Source organism: Lampetra fluviatilis, chromosome 51, assembly GCF_964198595.1.
Source record: "Lampetra fluviatilis chromosome 51, kcLamFluv1.1, whole genome shotgun sequence".
Lineage (NCBI taxonomy): Eukaryota > Metazoa > Chordata > Hyperoartia > Petromyzontiformes > Petromyzontidae > Lampetra > Lampetra fluviatilis.
The window spans coordinates 7466557-7485485 of NC_136325.1; the positions used below are offsets into that span (position 1 = coordinate 7466557).

Sequence of the window (18929 nt, forward strand, 5' to 3'; positions counted from 1 at the left end):
TACAAGCTGCTGCTGCTACTCCTGCTGCTGCTGCTGCTACTGCTGCTGCTACTGCTGCTGCTGCAGCTGCTGCTGCAGCTGCAGCTGCTACTGCTGCTGCTGCTACTGCTGCTGCTACTGCTACTGCTGCTGCTGCTACTGCTGCTGCTACTGCTGCTGCTGCTACTGCTGCTGCTACTGCTGCTGCTGCAGCTGCTGCTGCTACTGCTGCTGCTGCAGCTGCTGCTGCTGCTGCTACTGCTGCTGCTGCTACTCCTGCTGCTGCTGCTGCTACTGCTGCTGCAGCTGCTGCTGCCTCCACAGTGAGGAGGAGGCCGTCTTTCTCAGACACACACCAAAAACCGGCTCATTTCGTAAATGGGTGAGATGGGAGGTCAGGGGGTGAGAGGTGAGGTGAGGGGGTGAGGGGAAGATAGGTGAGGTGAAGGGGTGAGAGGTGAGGGGGTGAGTTGGGAGGCAAGACGCATCGATGTATCGTCTGTAACCCCCCTGCTGTTGGATGGGGGTCTCCCCGCGGTGAGTGGCGGAGAGGGCGCCCCCTGGTGGGGTGAGGGGGTGGTGAGGGGGTGGTGAGGGGGGAGAGGGGGTGGTGAGGGGGTGGTGAGGGGGTGGTGAGGGGGTGGTGAGGGGGGAGAGGGAGACTCGTGGTGACGGTGAGGGGGTGGTGAGGGGGGAGAGGGGGTGGTGAGGGGGTGGTGAGGGGGGAGAGGGGGTGGTGAGGGGGTGGTGAGGGGGTGGTGAGGGGGGAGAGGGAGACTCGTGGTGACGGTGAGGGGGTGGTGAGGGGGGAGAGGGGGTGGTGAGGGGGTGGTGAGGGGGTGGTGAGGGGGGAGAGGGAGACTCGTGGTGACGGTGAGGGGGTGGTGAGGGGGGAGAGGGGGGTGGTGAGGGGGTGGTGAGGGGGTGGTGAGGGGGTGGTGAGGGGGGAGAGGGAGACTCGTGGTGACGGTGAGGGGGTGGTGAGGGGGGAGAGGGGGTGGTGAGGTGGTGGTGAGGGGGTGGTGAGGGGGTGGTGAGGGGGTGGTGAGGGGGTGGTGAGGGGGTGGTGAGGGGGTGGTGAGGGGGTGGTGAGGGGGTGGTGAGGGGGGAGAGGGGGTGGTGAGGGGGTGGTGAGGGGGTGGTGAGGGGGCGGTGAGGGGGTGGTGAGGGGGCGGTGAGGGGGCGGTGAGGGGGCGGTGAGGGGGCGGTGAGGGGGTGGTGAGGGGGTGGTGAGGGGGTGGTGAGGGGGGAGAGGGAGACTCGTGGTGACGGTGAGGGGGTGGTGAGGGGGGAGAGGGGGTGGTGAGGGGGTGGTGAGGGGGGAGAGGGGGTGGTGAGGGGGTGGTGAGGGGGTGGTGAGGGGGTGGTGAGGGGGGAGAGGGGGTGGTGAGGGGGTGGTGAGGGGGGAGAGGGGGTGGTGAGGGGGCGGTGAGGGGGGAGAGGGGGTGGTGAGGGGGTGGTGAGGGGGCGGTGAGGGGGTGGTGAGGGGGTGGTGAGGGGGGAGAGGGAGACTCGTGGTGACGGTGAGGGGGCGGTGAGGGGGGAGAGGGGGTGGTGAGGGGGTGGTGAGGGGGCGGTGAGGGGGTGGTGAGGGGGGAGAGGGAGACGCCTGGTGACGGTGAGGGGGTGGTGAGGGGGGAGAGGGGGTGGTGAGGGGGTGGTGAGGGAGGAGAGGGGGTGGTGAGGGGGTGGTGAGGGGGGATAGGGGGTGGTGAGGGGGTGGTGAGGGGGCGGTGAGGGGGTGGAGGTTGACCCCTGGTGGCGGTGAGGGAGGTGAGTGGCGGGCACAGGAACGGAGTCAATAAAAACACAAAGCCTGCACCTCTACAAAGTAACTGCGCGTTTTACACATCCCCTCAACCGTGCGGCCTTCCAGCCGGGAGGGCGTGTTACACATCACCATCGGTTCAGCAGGAAATACAAGTGAAGCCAAGACCCGGTTTTGACTTTCAGTGTCTCATCAGCAGTCGCAGCTGTGTGAACCGCTGCTGCTGAACTGCCGCATGTTTGCAGTCAAGGAGTCCCCTTTCTGTTAGACGCGGGTCACCTGGTGAGTGAGTGAGGTGTGCAAGCTCACCTCTAGTGGTGAGATGTGAGAGGGAGACACGTGGTGTGTGACACGTGGTGAGTGACACGTGGTGAGACACACGTGGTGTGCGACACGTGGTGTGCGACACGTGGTGAGTGACACGTGGTTAGTGACACGTGGTGAGTGACACGTGGTGTGTGACACGTGGTTAGTGACACGTGGTTAGTGACACGTGGTGTGTGACACGTGGTTAGTGACACGTGGTGTGTGACACGTGGTTAGTGACACGTGGTGTGTGACACGTGATTAGTGACACGTGGTGTGTGACACGTGGTTAGTGATACGTGGTGTGTGACACGTGGTTAGTGACACGTGGTGTGTGACACGTGTTGAGACACACGTGGTGTGTGACACGTGGTTAGTGACACGTGGTGTGTGACACGTGATTAGTGAAACGTGGTGCGTGACACGTGGTTAGTGACACGTGGTGTGTGACACGTGTTGAGACACACGTGGTGTGTGACACGTGGTTAGTGACACGTGGTGTGTGACACGTGGTGAGTGACACGTGGTGTGTTTCACGTGGTGAGTGACACGTGGTGAGTGACACGTGGTAAGTGACACGTGGTGAGTGACACGTGGTGAGTGACACGTGGTGTGTTTCACGTGGTGAGTGACACGTGGTGTGTTTCACGTGGTGAGTGACACGTGGTGTGTTTCACGTGGTGAGTGACACGTGGTGAGTGACACGTGGTGTGTGACACGTGGTAAGTGACACGTGGTGAGTGACACGTGGTGAGTGACACGTGGTGTGTTTCACGTGGTGAGTGACACGTGGTGTGTTTCACGTGGTGAGTGACACGTGGTGAGTGACACGTGGTGTGTGACACGTGGTAAGTGACACGTGGTGTGTGACACGTGGTGAGACACACGTGGTGTGTGACACGTGGTGAGTGACACGTGGTGAGTGACACGTGGTGTGTGACACGTGGTTAGTGACACGTGGTGAGTGACACGTGGTTAGTGACACGTGGTGTGTGACACGTGGTGTGTGACAAGTCGTGAGTGACACGTGGTGTGTGACACGTGGTTAGTGACACCTGGTGAGTGACACGTGGTTAGTGACACGTGGTTCATGACACGTGGCGACTACCGCGCTCACCTTGAGAGGCGAGATGTGTGAGTGTGACACGTGGTGAGTGACACGTGGTTAGCGACACGTGGCGACTACCGCGCTCACCTTGAGAGGCGAGATGTGTGATTGTGACACGTGGTGAGTGACACGTGGTGAGTGACACGTGGTAAGTGACACGTGGTGAGTGACACGTGGTTCATGACACGTGGCGAATGACACGTGGCGACTACCGCGCTCACCTTGAGAGGCGAGATGTGTGTGTGTGACACGTGGTGTGTGACACGTGGTGAGTGACACGTGGTGTGTGACACGTGGTTAGTAACACGTGGCGAGTGACACGTGACGACTACCGCGCTCACCTTGAGTGGCGAGATGTGTGAGTGTGACACGTGGTGTGTGACACGTGGTGAGTGACACGTGGTGTGTGACACGTGGTGAGTGACACGTGGTGAGCGAGTGTCACGTGGCGACTACCGCGCTCACCTTGAGAGGCGAGATGTGTGAGTGTGACACGTGGTGAGTGACACGTGGTGTGTGACACGTGGTGAGTGACACGTGGTGTGTGACACGTGGTTAGTAACACGTGGCGAGTGACACGTGACGACTACCGCGCTCACCTTGAGTGGCGAGATGTGTGAGTGTGACACGTGGTGTGTGACACGTGGTGAGTGACACGTGGTGTGTGACACGTGGTTAGTAACACGTGGCGAGTGACACGTGACGACTACCGCGCTCACCTTGAGTGGCGAGATGTGTGAGTGCGACACGTATCCGTGGACGCTCTCCAGCTGCGACAGCTTCTTCTCCGACACGTGCACGAGCTCTGGGGCAACCGACATGGCCGACATCGCTGTGGCCCCACTGCCCACACCACCGCCGCCTCCACCGTCGCCATCGTCACCATCGTCGCTTGGTGCTCGCACGGGACTCTGCTCCGGAGGGGAGCCATCGTCATCCTGGTAGCGGTATTTCTGCGGAGGCAAAAGGTACAAAGGTCCCGTCACACGCGTGGAAGCCTTGAACAGAGTTCCACAATGACACGGGGGATTTCTTCGGGATTAGATCGCGTGACGATGTACATGCTGCGTCGGGGAAACCCGCCACCACCCGACGCAGGCAAGCAGTAAGGTTTGTCGCGTAGACGAAACGTGACAGATTCGTTACTAGTACAGCACTAACCGGCGTGTTGGAGAGTAAACCCACAACTTTTCGATTTAAAGCTTTCGTGACTGCAGGGATATATTATTATATATTTATTTTTATATTATTTTATTATGTTTTATTTTTATTATTTTATTACTTCCCTTCTACGTGACTTTACCGAAAGAACCAAGAAGATGAATCCCTGCAGTCACGAAAGCTTTAAATCGAAATTGAATTATTTTATTGTTTTATTTTTATTATTTTATTATTTCCCTTCTACGTGACTTTACATAATAATAATATTATGTTTTATTTTTCTTATTTTCTTATTTCCCTTCTACGTGACTTTACCGAAAGAACCAAGAGGATAAACCCACAACATTTACAATTCGAGTCCGACGTTTCGCCAGTAATTACAACCAGCGTCATCAGGCGACAGCCAGAGTTGGGGAGAAATCCTGTTGTCTTGGTCTCATGTCCCTTTTCACTGCTGCTGTGCGATCCCACATGGAGTCATTTGCATCGGGATTTCTCATCATTGGGATGTTAGTTTTTGCCTGATAGCAGTTCCATTTTCTTAGGTTTTTTCGGTAAAAAACCTCAGAATATGAATCCTTGCAGTCACGAAAGCTTCAATTCTAGAAGCAGTTCCATTGTTTGCGTGAGTTTAGCTTTGGGAGGTGAGAAGCCGGAGAGAAAACTTACAAACTCCACGTCAACAGAACGTGGCACCGGTTGTGTGTTGGAGAGCGAATTCCACGACGTTTACACTCTGAGTCCGACGTTTCGCCAGTGCTTACAGCCGTCATTATCAGGCGGTAGCCGGGTTTAACAGCACATTCATGTTTACGAGTTGTAACTAGAAAAACTGGAGTTATGGATGATGGTGTTCGCGAAGGCCTACGTGTTCAACTTGAGCAGAGCCTTTGGAGGCAAGTGCTGTCAGTGAGTTGAAACTAAACTACACACGATACATGTATTTATTTGACCTGGTAAGGCACACGCAGATATCTGTAGCTCTTAAATTTTCTATCAGAAGCGACCTGGTCAATCACAAATGATAGCAGCTCCACGAAGTGGGCTCAACATCATCATCGTGGTCGTCATCATCATCCTCATCGTCAGTGTCGTCATCATCGTCGTCATCATCGTCATCATCGTCGTCATCATCGTCATCATCGTCGTCATCAGCATCATCGTCATTATCGTCGTCATCGTCATCATCGTCGTTATCATCGTCGTCGTCATCGTCGTCATCATCGTCATCATCATCGTCATCATCGTCGTCGTCATCATCATCGTCATCATCGTCGTCGTCGTCGTCATCATCATCATCGTCGTCATCATCATCGTCATCATCGTCGTTATCGTCATCATCGTCGTCATCATCATCGTCATCATTGTCGTTATCGTCATCATCGTCGTCATCATCATCGTCATCATCATCATCATCGTCCTTATCGTCATCGTCGTCATCGTCGTCATCATCATCATCGTCGTCGTCATCATCGTCGTCATCAGCATCATCATCATCATCGTCGTTATCGTCATCATCATCGTCGTCATCGTCATCATCGTCATCATTGTCGTCATCAGCATCATCATCATCATTGTCGTCGTCATCATCATGGAAATGTACAGCAGCAGCCAAACACTCTGAACACGTGGTGATGTTGATTCTAAATGTGGAGCAGGTATTTCAACCCAGAGGACCCCGGAGAAAAATCCACGGGAGCACCACGGGGAGAGAGAGACACACACACTCCGCAAACTCCGAATATACAGCAGCAGGCATTGTCAGGGCTTGGGATCGAACATACGACCTCCTGTAGACCAGGCGAGGTAGTTAACATCTCCTAGCCATCGTGGTGATGATGAAAGAGAGACACGCAGACTGCAAATATACAACAGGCATCGTCAGGGTTCGGGATCGAACACACGACTTCCTCTATATCGGATTCCTCCGGGAACGCGTCTCCTAACGGGCACGGTCGGATAAACCCCAGAACGTCGGACACGGGGAACCACAGCGTTCGAGCGCCACCAGCCGCCCACACTCCGATGGCGAGGGTGGGGGCCCTTCCATGCCCCGCCCTCCTCCCCAAAACAATAAATCAATAGACATATTTATAGAAACATTCTGCACATGTTTGATCAATCTGGCAACAAAACTGACACCTTTTTTACAAGGAGTCATGTTTGCACAGACCACAATACCTGCAGTCATAATGCAAACAAAAAACACAACTCTGATAATGTGTGCACTGTCCTTCCTTAAGGAAAGCTGTCTCGGGTGTGGACCAATCAACTTCAAGGACAGTGCATACATTATCAGAGTTGTGTTTTTTGTTTGCATTATGACTGCAGGTATTGTGGTCTGTGCAAACATGACTCCTTGTAAAAAGGTGTCAGTTTTGTTGCCAGACAGAAGGGTAAAAAAACAATTATCATATTTTTTTACTGGCAAATGAGGTTCCAATGATGTTTGATCAAGTTGAGGGATATTGCGGGGATATCTCAGCAGTGATTCGAGGATGTGGTTTTTGGACGATGGTAGTTCCACTGTGGGTGTGGGTTTAGCTATGTGAGGAGAAAAGTGGGGGACCCGGGGGGGGCGGGGGGGGGGGAGAAAACCTACAAATTGGACACACACTCACACTGTACAACAGGGGGATATCCTACAAACTCCACTCACTCACACTCACCCACACACTCTCACTCAAACACTCACTCACTCTGCAGAACAGGGGGAGATCCTACAAACTCCACTCACTCACACTCACCCACACACTCTCACTCGAACACTCACACTCACTCTGCAGAACAGGGGGAGATCATACAAACTCCACTCACTCACTCACTCACACTCACCCACACACTCTCATTCGAACACTCACACTCACTCTGCAGAATAGGGGGAGATCCTACAAACTCCACTCACTCACACTAAATCACGCACTCCCAAAACACTCTCAATCAAACACTCTCAGTGAAACACTCTCAGTCAAACACTCTCAGTCAAACACTCTCAATCAAACACTCTCAGTGAAACACTCTCAGTCAAACACTCTCAATCAAACACTCTCAGTCAATCACTCTCAGTCAAACACTCTCAATCAAACACTCTCAGTGAAACACTCTCAGTCAAACACTCTCAATCAAACACTCTCAGTCAATCACTCTCAGTCAAACACTCTCAATCAAACACTCTCAGTGAAACACTCTCAGTCAAACACTCTCAATCAAACACTCTCAGTGAAACACTCTCAGTCAAACACTCTCAATCAAACACTCTCAGTCAATCACTCTCAGTCAAACACTCTCAATCAAACACTCTCAGTCAATCACTCTCAGTCAATCACTCTCAGTCAAACACTCTCAATCAAACACTCTCAGTCAATCACTCTCAGTCAAACACTCTCAATCAAACACTCTCAGTGAAACACTCTCAGTCAAACACTCTCAATCAAACACTCTCAGTCAATCACTCTCAGTCAAACACTCTCAATCAAACACTCTCAGTGAAACACTCTCAGTCAAACACTCTCAATCAAACACTCTCAGTGAAACACTCTCAGTCAAACACTCTCAATCAAACACTCTCAGTGAAACACTCTCAGTCAAACACTCTCAATCAAACACTCTCAGTCAATCACTCTCAGTCAAACACTCTCAATCAAACACTCTCAGTGAAACACTCTCAGTCAAACACTCTCAATCAATCACTCTCAATCAATCACTCTCAATCAATCACTCTCAGTGAAACACTCTCAGTCAAACACTCTCAGTCAATCACTCTCAGTGAAACACTCTCAGTCAAACACTCTCAATCAAACACTCTCAGTGAAACACTCTCAGTCAAACACTCTCAATCAAACACTCTCAGTCAATCACTCTCAGTCAAACACTCTCAATCAAACACTCTCAATCAAACACTCTCAGTCAAACACTCTCAATCAAACACTCTCAGTGAAACACTCTCAGTCAAACACTCTCAATCAAACACTCTCAGTCAAGCACTCTCAGTCAAACACTCTCAATCAAACACTCTCAGTGAAACACTCTCAGTCAAACACTCTCAATCAAACACTCTCAGTGAAACACTCTCAGTCAAACACTCTCAATCAAACACTCTCAGTCAAGCACTCTCAGTCAAACACTCTCAATCAAACACTCTCAGTGAAACACTCTCAGTCAAACACTCTCAATCAATCACTCTCAATCAATCACTCTCAATCAATCACTCTCGCTCACTCGGCAGAGCAGGGGGAGACAGACCCTACAATCTCCACACGGATAGTCGCCCGAGTCGGAATTCCAACCCATGCTTCTCTCTCTCTGCGGCTCTGAGGCGCAATTTGTCACTGGTCAGCCAACTCCATGCCCGCCCCAGCCAATGTCCAACGATGAAATCCTCAAACTTGATTTGAAGCTTCCGTGACTTCAGGAATGACTCTGCCCTCGTCATCTTGTGGCGCCGTTCACGACGCGGATGACGCCGTTGCGGGAGAGACATCGACTCGTGGCTCGGAGATCTTCGGAGATCTTCGGAGATCTTCGGAGATCTTCGGCGTCCGCATAATTGGCAGAGAACGGGACCGAGCAGCGGGACCAGTAGTAGTAGCAGCGCCAGTAGCAACAGTAGCAGCAGTAGTAGTAGCAGTAGTAGCACCGCCATTAGCAACAATAGCAGCAGTAGCAGTAGTAGAAGTGCCAGTAGCAACAGTAGCAGCAGTAGTAGTAGCAGTAGTAGCACCGCCATTAGCAACAATAACAGCAGTAGCAGTAGTAGCAGCGCCAGTAGCAACAGTAGCAGCAGTCGTAGTAGCAGTAGTAGCACCGCCATTAGCAACAATAACAGCAGTAGCAGTAGTAGCAGCGCCAGTAGCAACAGTAGCAGCAGTCGTAGTAGCAGTAGTAGTAGCGCCATTAGCAACAATAGCAGCAGTAGCAGTACCAGTAGCGGCAGTAGTGTCAGCAGCAGTAACAGCAGCATCAGCAGCAGTACCAGCAGCAGTATCAGTAGCAGCAGCAGTAGCAGCAGCAGCAGCAGTAGCAGCAGCAGTAGCAGTAGCAGTAGCAGCAGTAGCAGCAGTATCAGCAGCAGCAGTAGCAGCAGTATCAGCAGCAGTACCAGCAGCAGTATCAGTAGCAGCAGCAGTATCAGTAGCAGCAGCAGTATCAGTAGCAGTAGCAGCAGCAGTAGCAGCAGCAGCAGCAGTAGCAGTAGCAGCAGTAGCAGCAGTATCAGCAGCAGCAGTAGCAGCAGTATCAGCAGCAGCAGTAACAGCAGCATCAGCAGCAGTACCAGCAGCAGTATCAGTAGCAGCAGCAGTAGCAGCAGCAGCAGCAGTAGCAGTAGCAGCATCAGTACCAATAGTAGCAGTACCAGCAGTAGCAGCAGCAGTAACAGCAGCAGTAAGAGCAGTACCAGTAGCAGCAGTATCAGTAACAGTAGCAGCAGTAACAGCAGCAGCAGTAACAGCAGCAGCAGAATCAGTAACAGCAGCAGCATCAGTAACAGCAGCAGCAGTAACAGCAGCATCAGTAACAGCAGCAGCATCAGTAACAGCAGCAGCAGTAACAGCAGCATCAGTAACAGCAGCATTAGCAGTACCACGGCCACGCGTCAAGGGGCGGTGGTGTCCCTCCCGAGTGACATCTGCACCGCACTAGGCCTCGCGGCTGCTAGCGAGTTTGCGCCAAGCGGCCACCGGTTCATGTGGAGAGCGGAGAGGAGAGAGGAGAGCGGAGAGGAGAGAGCGGTGGAGGCGTTGCGGGGGGGGGGGTGAAGAGCGGCGCGTACCGTGAGGGCGCCGCGCGGAGTGACACGGATGCCGCTGACTCGGCAAAGCCCCGCGGTCACAGACGCCTGGATACTCATCCTGCGCCCACCCTCGCTCGCTCGCTCGCTCTGCCCTCTCTCCCTCGCTCGCTCTCCTGCGATATACCGGCTCAGCTCAGAGTCTCCCTCCACCCGCCCCCCCCCCCCCCCCCAATCTCTGCATTGATCTATTCAGCCCCCTCTGTCCATCTATTCACTACACCCCCCCACCTCCCACCCGGCTCACTCCCTCCTCCCCGCGCTCAGCAAGACCACGCCTTCTCGCTGAGATGACCGCTAACCAGGCGATTCAGCACCACCTAGAGATGGACAGCGACCCTTACAGTGACCCATTGGCTCCCAGGCAATTCAGCACCACCTAGCGATAGACAGCGACGCTTATAGTGACCCAGTGGTTCCCACGTGATTCAGCACCCCTCGAGATGGACAGCGACTCTTACAGTGACCAGTGGTTCCCAGGCGATTCAGCACCCGCTAGCGATGGACAGCGACTCTTACAGTGACCCAGTGGTTCCCACGTGATTCAGCACCCCTCGAGATGGACAGCGACCCTGACAGTGACCAGTGGTTCCCAGGCTATTCAGCATCCCTAGCGATGGACAGCGACGCTTATAGTGACCCAGTGGTTCCCAGGCGATTCAGCACCACCTAGCTATGGACAGCGACCCTCATAGTGACCCAGTGGTTCCCACGTGACTCAGCAGCCCGTAGCGTGGCTGATGGGACTGCGGCCAGCAGAGGGCGGTGTTGCCAACGCAGATGTCTCATCGAACACAGGGCCAGAACGCGACAAATGTTAGTTTGTGCGGTACCTCGCGGGGTGGCCGATGCTACCAATATATTTCCGGAAGCAATTCGTCGCTAAATCACACATATGTTTGATAGCAAGGCGCTTGTTGTAGCTTTAATGCTAAAATAAAATACAAATGCCGTTAAATTACTACCATCAGTTACACACGCACCGCACGTGTTAACTAGTCTATAACAACATTAATGGTGCTGATTGTCGCTGGCCGCTTGAAGTTTTGGGCGTTTGGGCCCTGTGGTCATAACATGTGTAATCCCCCCCCCCCGCCGCTCCCCCACACACAATACACATACCCAGAGCGTGCGCACGCACACACGTGTACATGCACACACAACACACACACGTGTACATGCACACACAACACACACACGTGTACATGCACACACAACACACACACGTGTACATGCACACACACACACACGTATATATATAAGAAACGCCATTTGAAACTAAGTGGCTGTGGCGTCAACACGACGCCTGTGCCAGGCTGGGTGCACATTGAGGCCACGTGAAGCGTCGAAGGCTCGCTGGTAGGAGGGCACGGGACAGACCCTGCAGGCGCCATGGGTTGACTGACTGAGACGGCTGGCAGATGCACCAATTGTGCCCCCTGCTGTGCCAACTCTCTGCGTTGTAGCCGCCCGGCGCTCCGCTCGTTGTTGTGAGCGTCGCTCCTCCGCCCACCGTTGTTGTTGGAGGGCGACTGCCTCCAACTGCCCAGTAGCGTCCTTCACGAGCCTCCTCCACAGAGGCCGATCTTGACAACGCTGGTACCAGTCATCGGCAAGTCCACTCAGCTCCACATCCTCCTGTACCACATCACTCCATCTCTTCTCCAGCATATGTCGCGCCCGTTTAGTCCCCTTTATGCTCCAAACAGAATTTTCTTGGGCATGCGGTGGCTGGGCATGCGGGCTACATGTCGTTTATTGGGAAATTTCGGTCACAGTTCCTATGATCACTGTTACATTGCTTATGGCTTTATTTTGGTGATTTCTAAAACTTTTTGGTTTGGCCATGTTTGTTTGTTGTAGTACGGAGTTCGAATGATGGCTTTCATCTAAGTTGTCTTGTGGTTGTTGTTGTTTGACTTGCATCCCACTGGAATTTTTGCACGGCGTTGGTGTACGGTGCTTTTTTTCTGGAAGACTTTGCAGTTTTTTCCTGGATTTTTCTGTTTGCACTTAGTCACATAGTCACTTTAAGATGTTTTATTGTTCATGTTTTAGTTTTTTGTTTGTTGCGATCGCACCCGATTCAAGAGCCGAATGGCTCACAGGGCTACACCTAATACACGAAACTGAAAAACTGAAAAACTGAAACTGAATGACCCAGCCAGCGGAGGAGCTCACTGATGGGAATGTGTCCAGGTATTCTAAGGATTTGTGAGCTGCTCACACAATCCAGCCAGGTTAAACACAGGATGCATCGTAGGCATGCCAGCATGAATGTTTCTAACCGGCCCAGATGTTCCATTAGAGGGGTCCACGTTTCACAAGTATAGGCACACGCACACACGCACACACGTGAACACACAAAGATCAAAGTTCCCCCGTATAGCGTGAACAGACTGTTGGGGCAAGTGCTGTTAGCGAGCACCTATGAAGGCCGGAACGATACACGAGGGAGTGGATAGCCAGCACCATGCCTGACCACCTTTGTCTCCCTAATGGCGATGTTTACACACCGCACCAAGTACTCATTTTAGGCTGAGTTGACCTAGGGGAGGCCTAGAACGGTTGAGATCATTGCCACTGATGTTGGCCGTGAGCGGGAATCGAACTTTGGTCGCCAGGTTCGTAGCGCAGCGCGCTAACCGCTACACTACCGCACACACACAGGCACGCACGCACACACACAGTACACACACACAGTACACACACACAGTACACACACACAGTACACACACACAGTTCACACATACACACACACACGCTCGCTACGCATTCCTCCACCTCTACACCCTGCAGTGTCACCACGATGATGAGTCAGCGCCACGGCGTTACCACGGCAACAGGGAGAGAGAGAGAGAGGAGGAAGACGAGGGAGGGATGGAGGGAGGAATCGATCCCCGCTGATTCTGTCACCGTCAGCGGGAGTCATCGGCACGTATGTACAGTAAGAATGTTGAACTTCTTTCGCACCGTACGTAGCCAACCGTGCTAATCGGAGCTGCGGGGGGGGGGGGGAAGGACAACAATCTATGGGTGTCTGTGTGAGTATGTGGGTCTCTGTGTGAGTCTGTGGGTCTCTGTGTGAGTCTGTGGGTCTCTGTGTGAGTCTGTGGGTCTCTGTGTGAGTCTGTGGGTCTCTGTGTGAGTCTGTGGGTCTCTGTGTGAGTCTGTGGGTCTCTGTGCGAGTCTATGGGTCTCTGTGTGAGTCTATGCGTGTCTGTGTAAGTCAATGTATCTATGTTGAACTTCTTTCGTACCGTACGTAGTCGACCGCGCTAATCAGAGGTGCAGGCACGCGCGGAATCTGTCCGACAGAGACACAAGGGAGCGAGGACGCTTCCATAATAATCATCGGAAGCCGTGAGCGATCCACTGATGGATGAAGCCCTCCCCCCTCCCTCCCTCCCTCCCCCTCCCTCTCCCTCCCTCCCTCCCTCCCGTGTTTCCGTCTCCCTGGTGGTGGTGGATGTCCTCCCCCTCCCCCGCGTCCCTCCCTCGACTGCCGCTCCGTGCTGAGTCTCGACCATCGGCCACCGCCGTCCCCCTCTGGGCGTGACGCCTCCTGCCCAAGCCCCACCACTCACTCCGCTTCGCAGTCTGCACGACGCCTCCTCCTCCTCTACCCCCCAGCGTGTGATCATCACCACCATGGTCTATCCACTGCTGGGTGGAGATCGATGTGGTGATGATGGTGGTGGTGTCTCTACCCCGCGTGTGATCATCATCACCATGGTCTATCTACTGCTGGGTGGAGATCGATGTGGTGGTGATGGTGGTGATGTCTCTACCCCGCGTGTGATCATCACCACCATGGTCTATCTACTGCTGGGTGGAGATCGATGTGGTGATGATGGTGGTGATGTCTCTACCCCGCGTGTGATCATCACCACCATGGTCTATCTACTGCTGAGCGGAGATCGATGTGGTGATGATGGTGGTGGTGGTGATGTCTCTACCCCGCGTGTGTGATCACCACCACCATGGCCTATCCACTGCTGGGCGGAGATCGATGTGGTGATGATGATGGTGGTGATGTCTCTACCCCGCGTGTGTGATCATCACCACCATGGTCTATCTACTGCTGGATGAGATCGATGTGGTGATGATGATGGTGATGTCTCTACCCCGCGTGTGTGATCATCACCACCATGGTCTATCCACTGCTGGGTGGAGATCGATGTGGTGATGATGATGGTGATGTCTCTACCCCGCGTGTGTGATCATCACCACCATGGTCTATCCACTGCTGGATGAGATCGATGTGGTGATGATGATGGTGATGTCTCTACCCCGCGTGTGTGATCATCACCACCATGGTCTATCCACTGCTGGATGAGATCGATGTGGTGATGATGATGGTGATGTCTCTACCCCGCGTGTGTGATCATCACCATCATGGTATATCTACTGCTGGATGGAGATCAACGTAATGGTGATGGTGGTGAAGTATACTCTTAGGTTTTTTTCCGTAAAGACGCGTCGGTAAAAAATGTTTTTAATAAAAAAATAATATAAATAAAATAAAATAATAAATCACGACGTTTCGGAGGCAACACAAGTCTACGTCATCAGGTGGGACCGTCACAGCCAGATTTACTGCATCAAGCGAATGTCGTGATTTATTATTTTATTTTATTTATATTTTTACTTTCAGTAATTTTTAATTAAATTTTTTACCTACGTGACTTTACCGAAAAAACCTAAGAGTATGAATCCTTGCAGTCACGACAGCTTCAGATCTAGAATTAATGGTGAAGCCTCTACCCTCAGCGTGTGTCCTGTAATCCACGTGCTCCTCTCAGTCGAATTCCCAGGATGCATCCCTCCGCGCCTAACCAACCTCTAGGTCTGCTCAGCCCTAAATAAGCACCAGCACTGGTGGGAGTGGTGCTAGCCCCACGATCCCCTTATTAGGTGCGCCCGTGCCACCCTTCAAAGGAGCTGAGCGGTGGTGCAGCGGTTAGCGCGCTGCGCTACGAACCCGGCGACCCGCGTTCGATTCCCGCTCAAGAGGCCAACGCCAGTGACGATTCTCTGAATCGGTCCCGGGGCCTCCCCTAGGTCGACTCAGCCTCAAATGAGTAACTGGCGCGATGCGTAAACATTCGCCACTCGGGAGACGGAAGCTGGCCACCCATCCCCTTCGCAGTGCCATCCTTCATAGATACACGCTGACAGCACTCGCCCCAACAGCCTGTGAGTGGGCTACACGGGGCAGCTTTGCCTGTACCTTTGCCTCATCCACACACGACAGCCCCACACACACACACACACGGAGAGACCCATCGCCACGGATGGCCGTGGCGTTGCCTGGCAACGAGCATCGCGCTCCCAGTGGTTGCCGGGTACCGCTGGAGACGCCAATTCACGAACACCGCGGCACGATCGTGGTGGTGGGGGTGGGGGGGGGGTCACCGAATGGGGTGGGGGGGGGTGAGAGTGATAGGTGGGGGGGGGGGGATTTAAGAGCGATTAAAATTAAATGAATGGGACCAAAAATGTCGCATTGAGTAGTTTCATTGTTTTTGTTATAGGTCGTGAAACCCTCCACCACCCGTGGCAGAAAAACAAAGAAACGTGTCACGTGGTGTACAAGAGTTTGGTCAAGTGGCTCACTCAAACCAACTACCCACACGGTCACTCGTTCACCCACCCAAGCACTTAAACACGCACCCACTCACTCGCCTAACCTACCCACCCACTCACACATCCATTCACTCACTCACTCACACACGAACTCACTCAACTACCTACCCACCCACCCACTCACACACCAACCCACTCACACACCCACCCACGCACTGACCCACCCATTCACTCACCCCCACACCCAACCACCCACTCACACACCCACCGATCCAGCCACCTACTCACCCACACACTCAACCACTTACACAACCACCCACTCACACACCCACCCACCCACGCACTGACCCACCCATTCACTCACCCACACACCCACCCACCCACTCAGCGACCCACCCACACAACCACTCACACACCCAACCAACCACTCACCCACCAATCCACCCCCGCACATTCACCCACACACCCAACCACTCACACACCCACCGATCCACCCACCCACACACTCACCCACTCACCCACCCACCCACCCACACATCCAACCACTCACCCACCCACCCACACATCCAACCACTCACCCACCCACACACCCACACATCCAACCACTCACCCACCCACCCACCCACACATCCAACCACTCACCCACCCACACATCCAACCACTCACCCACCCACCCACCCACACATCCAACCACTCACCCACCCACACACCCACACATCCAACCACTCACCCACCCACACACCCACACATCCAACCACTCACCCACCCACCCACACATCCAACCACTCACCCACCCACCCACCCACACATCCAACCACTCACCCACCCACCCACACACCCAACCACCTACACACCATACTCTCTGGTTCTTGCGGTAAATTCACGTAGATAGAAAACAACAAAAATAAAAGAACACGACGTTTCGGTCGCAACACAAGCGTCCGTCATCAGGTGAGAAATAATAATCTGATGTTGTGGCTTTATATAGGCACGGGAGGGGGGGGGGTGTAGAGTCGTGGCTGCAAGAGTTCACGGGGGGAGGGGAAAGGGGGGAGGGTTTGTGGCGTGCAGGGACGGGTGGGGGCTGGAGAAATTAGCACGTCCATGAGCTGCAAAGATCTTCTTGGTTTTTTCGGTAAAGTCACGTAGAAGGGAAGTAATAAAATAATACAAATAAAACATAATAAAATACAATTCTCACGACGTTTCGGACACAACGCAAGCAGCCGTCCTCGTAAGAACCAAGAAGATGATTCCCTGCAGTCACGAAAGCTTTAAATCGAAATTGAGCTGCAAAGAGTTCACGGGGTGGGCGATGGAGAGGAATCGTCAAGAACAAGCGTTGTAGCGACCACGACGCCACTCCTCGTTCCCAGGCCGCGGCGAGTTCGAATCTCCCCCCCCCCCACGCCCGCCCCGTCTCACGGCCAACTATCAGTCGCAGCGATTATCTGAACCCAGTCGTGCGTGGGCCTCCCCTTGGTCGACTCGGCCTCAACACAAGAATCCACCCGAGAATTAGAACGATAATTGTTTTAACAACATTGCTTGACACCTTCAACGAGTTGTGTTCGTCTATTTCGGGGCTGGCTTACCCCCCCCCACCCTGTCTCATCACGTGCACACCACCGCAGGCAAAGGTCCCCCGTGTAGCCCGCGACACGGTGTGGGGCAAGTGCATCCAAAGGTTTTCTCTTTTGCGAGGAGTGTCCGATGATGGTGAGCCGGCACGCCTGCCCGGCCGCCTTTGTCTCTCTACCCACCCCCCCCCCCCACAAACCGCACCAGGTACTCCTTTAAGGCTGAGCTGACTCTGGGAAAGGACCAGAACTTGGACCGGTTCACATACTCGCCACTGATGTCGGCTGCGAACGGGGATTGAAACTCAGGTGGCCCGGTGCGTGGTGCAGTGCAGCGATATTCACTACACCGCCTCTCCCGACACACACACACACACACGCGCAAAGACAAAGACGCCCCGTATAGCCTTCAACAAGGTGTTGGGGCAAGTGCTGTTGGCGAGCGCCTATTAAGGCCGGCAGGGCACACAAGAGGGTGCCTAGCCAGCCACACGAATGAGCCGCCTTTGTCTCTCCAGTCGCGATGTTTGCCACATCACACCAGGTACTCATTGAAGGCTGAGTCGACCTAGGGCAGGCCCAGAACAGGTGCGGATAACCGCCGATGTTACTGGTGGTAAACGGTTAATTGCAGCGCGTTAACCACTGCGCCACCGCTCCTTTCTTTACATCACTCACATTCAGCTGAGTCTGCGACCGATAAAATAGTTCCACAACCGGCACGCCGCATCCCGTGTACACTTCGCTGCGATGGCTGTGGCTACTAGCAGAGGACAGTGGGCGATGGAGGAGGCCGTGTGCTCGGTGGCAGATGACGGGGAGCTCTGCATGCTGATATGAGCTACCCGTCGGAGGCCGACGGACTGCGAGAAGGGCTGCGTGCAGAACGAGAGAAAGCCAGAGAGTGAGCGAGAGAGTGAGCGAGAGAGTGAGCGAGAGAGTGAGCGAGAGAGTGAGCGAGAGAGTGACCGAGAGAGTGACCGAGAGAGTGACCGAGAGAGTGAGCGAGATAGTGACCGAGAGAGTGAGCGAGAGAGTGAGCGAGAGAGTGAGCGAGAGAGTGACCGAGAGAGTGACCGAGAGAGTGAGCGAGAGAGTGAGCGAGAGAGTGAGCGAGAGAGTGACCGAGAGAGTGAGCGAGAGAGTGAGCGAGAGAGTGAGCGAGAGAGTGAGCGAGAGAGTGACCGAGAGAGTGAGCGAGAGAGTGAGCGAGAGAGTGAGCGAGAGAGTGACCGAGAGAGTGAGCGAGAGAGTGACCGAGAGAGTGAGCGAGAGAGTGAGCGAGAGAGTGACCGAGAGAGTGAGCGAGAGAGTGAGCGAAGGAGTGAGCGAGAGAGTGAGTGAGAGGTGGGGGTTTACATAAAGCAAAGTTTAATTTATTTTTTTACGATATGATGAACGAAGCAAAGTGCCGACTACACCGAGCATCTTCTTGTTTCCACTGATCGTAAAAAAAGAGGGGAGAGAGCGAACAGTGGGAGAGACAGGGGAGAGGGGGGGGGAGAGAGAATAGACGGAGAGAGAGGGGAGAGATGAGAGTGGGGGGATAGGGGGCTTCTGCCCCCCCCACCCGCCCAGTTTCGCGTTCCCAGTCCCTGGCGTACACGAGATGCCCCCCCCCCCCTCCGCCCCCCCCCCAACCCCCATTCT

The 18929-nt window shown here is 53.9% G+C and overlaps 1 protein-coding gene across 3 annotated transcripts in view; it reads right to left on the reverse strand.

Moving 5' to 3' along the window:
• LOC144948905 (uncharacterized) overlaps positions 1-18929 on the reverse strand; it is a 114644-nt gene that overhangs the window by 87904 nt on the left and 7811 nt on the right. For 2 of the 3 annotated variants that reach the window (XM_078878625.1, XM_078878624.1), the window contains exon 3: positions 3881-4114. In XM_078878625.1, coding sequence (XP_078734751.1) covers positions 3881-4114 — 234 coding nt within the window. Of the gene's footprint in view, positions 1-3880; positions 4115-10092; positions 10223-18929 lie in introns of those variants that run through there. The other variant, XM_078878623.1, reaches the window with a different exon arrangement.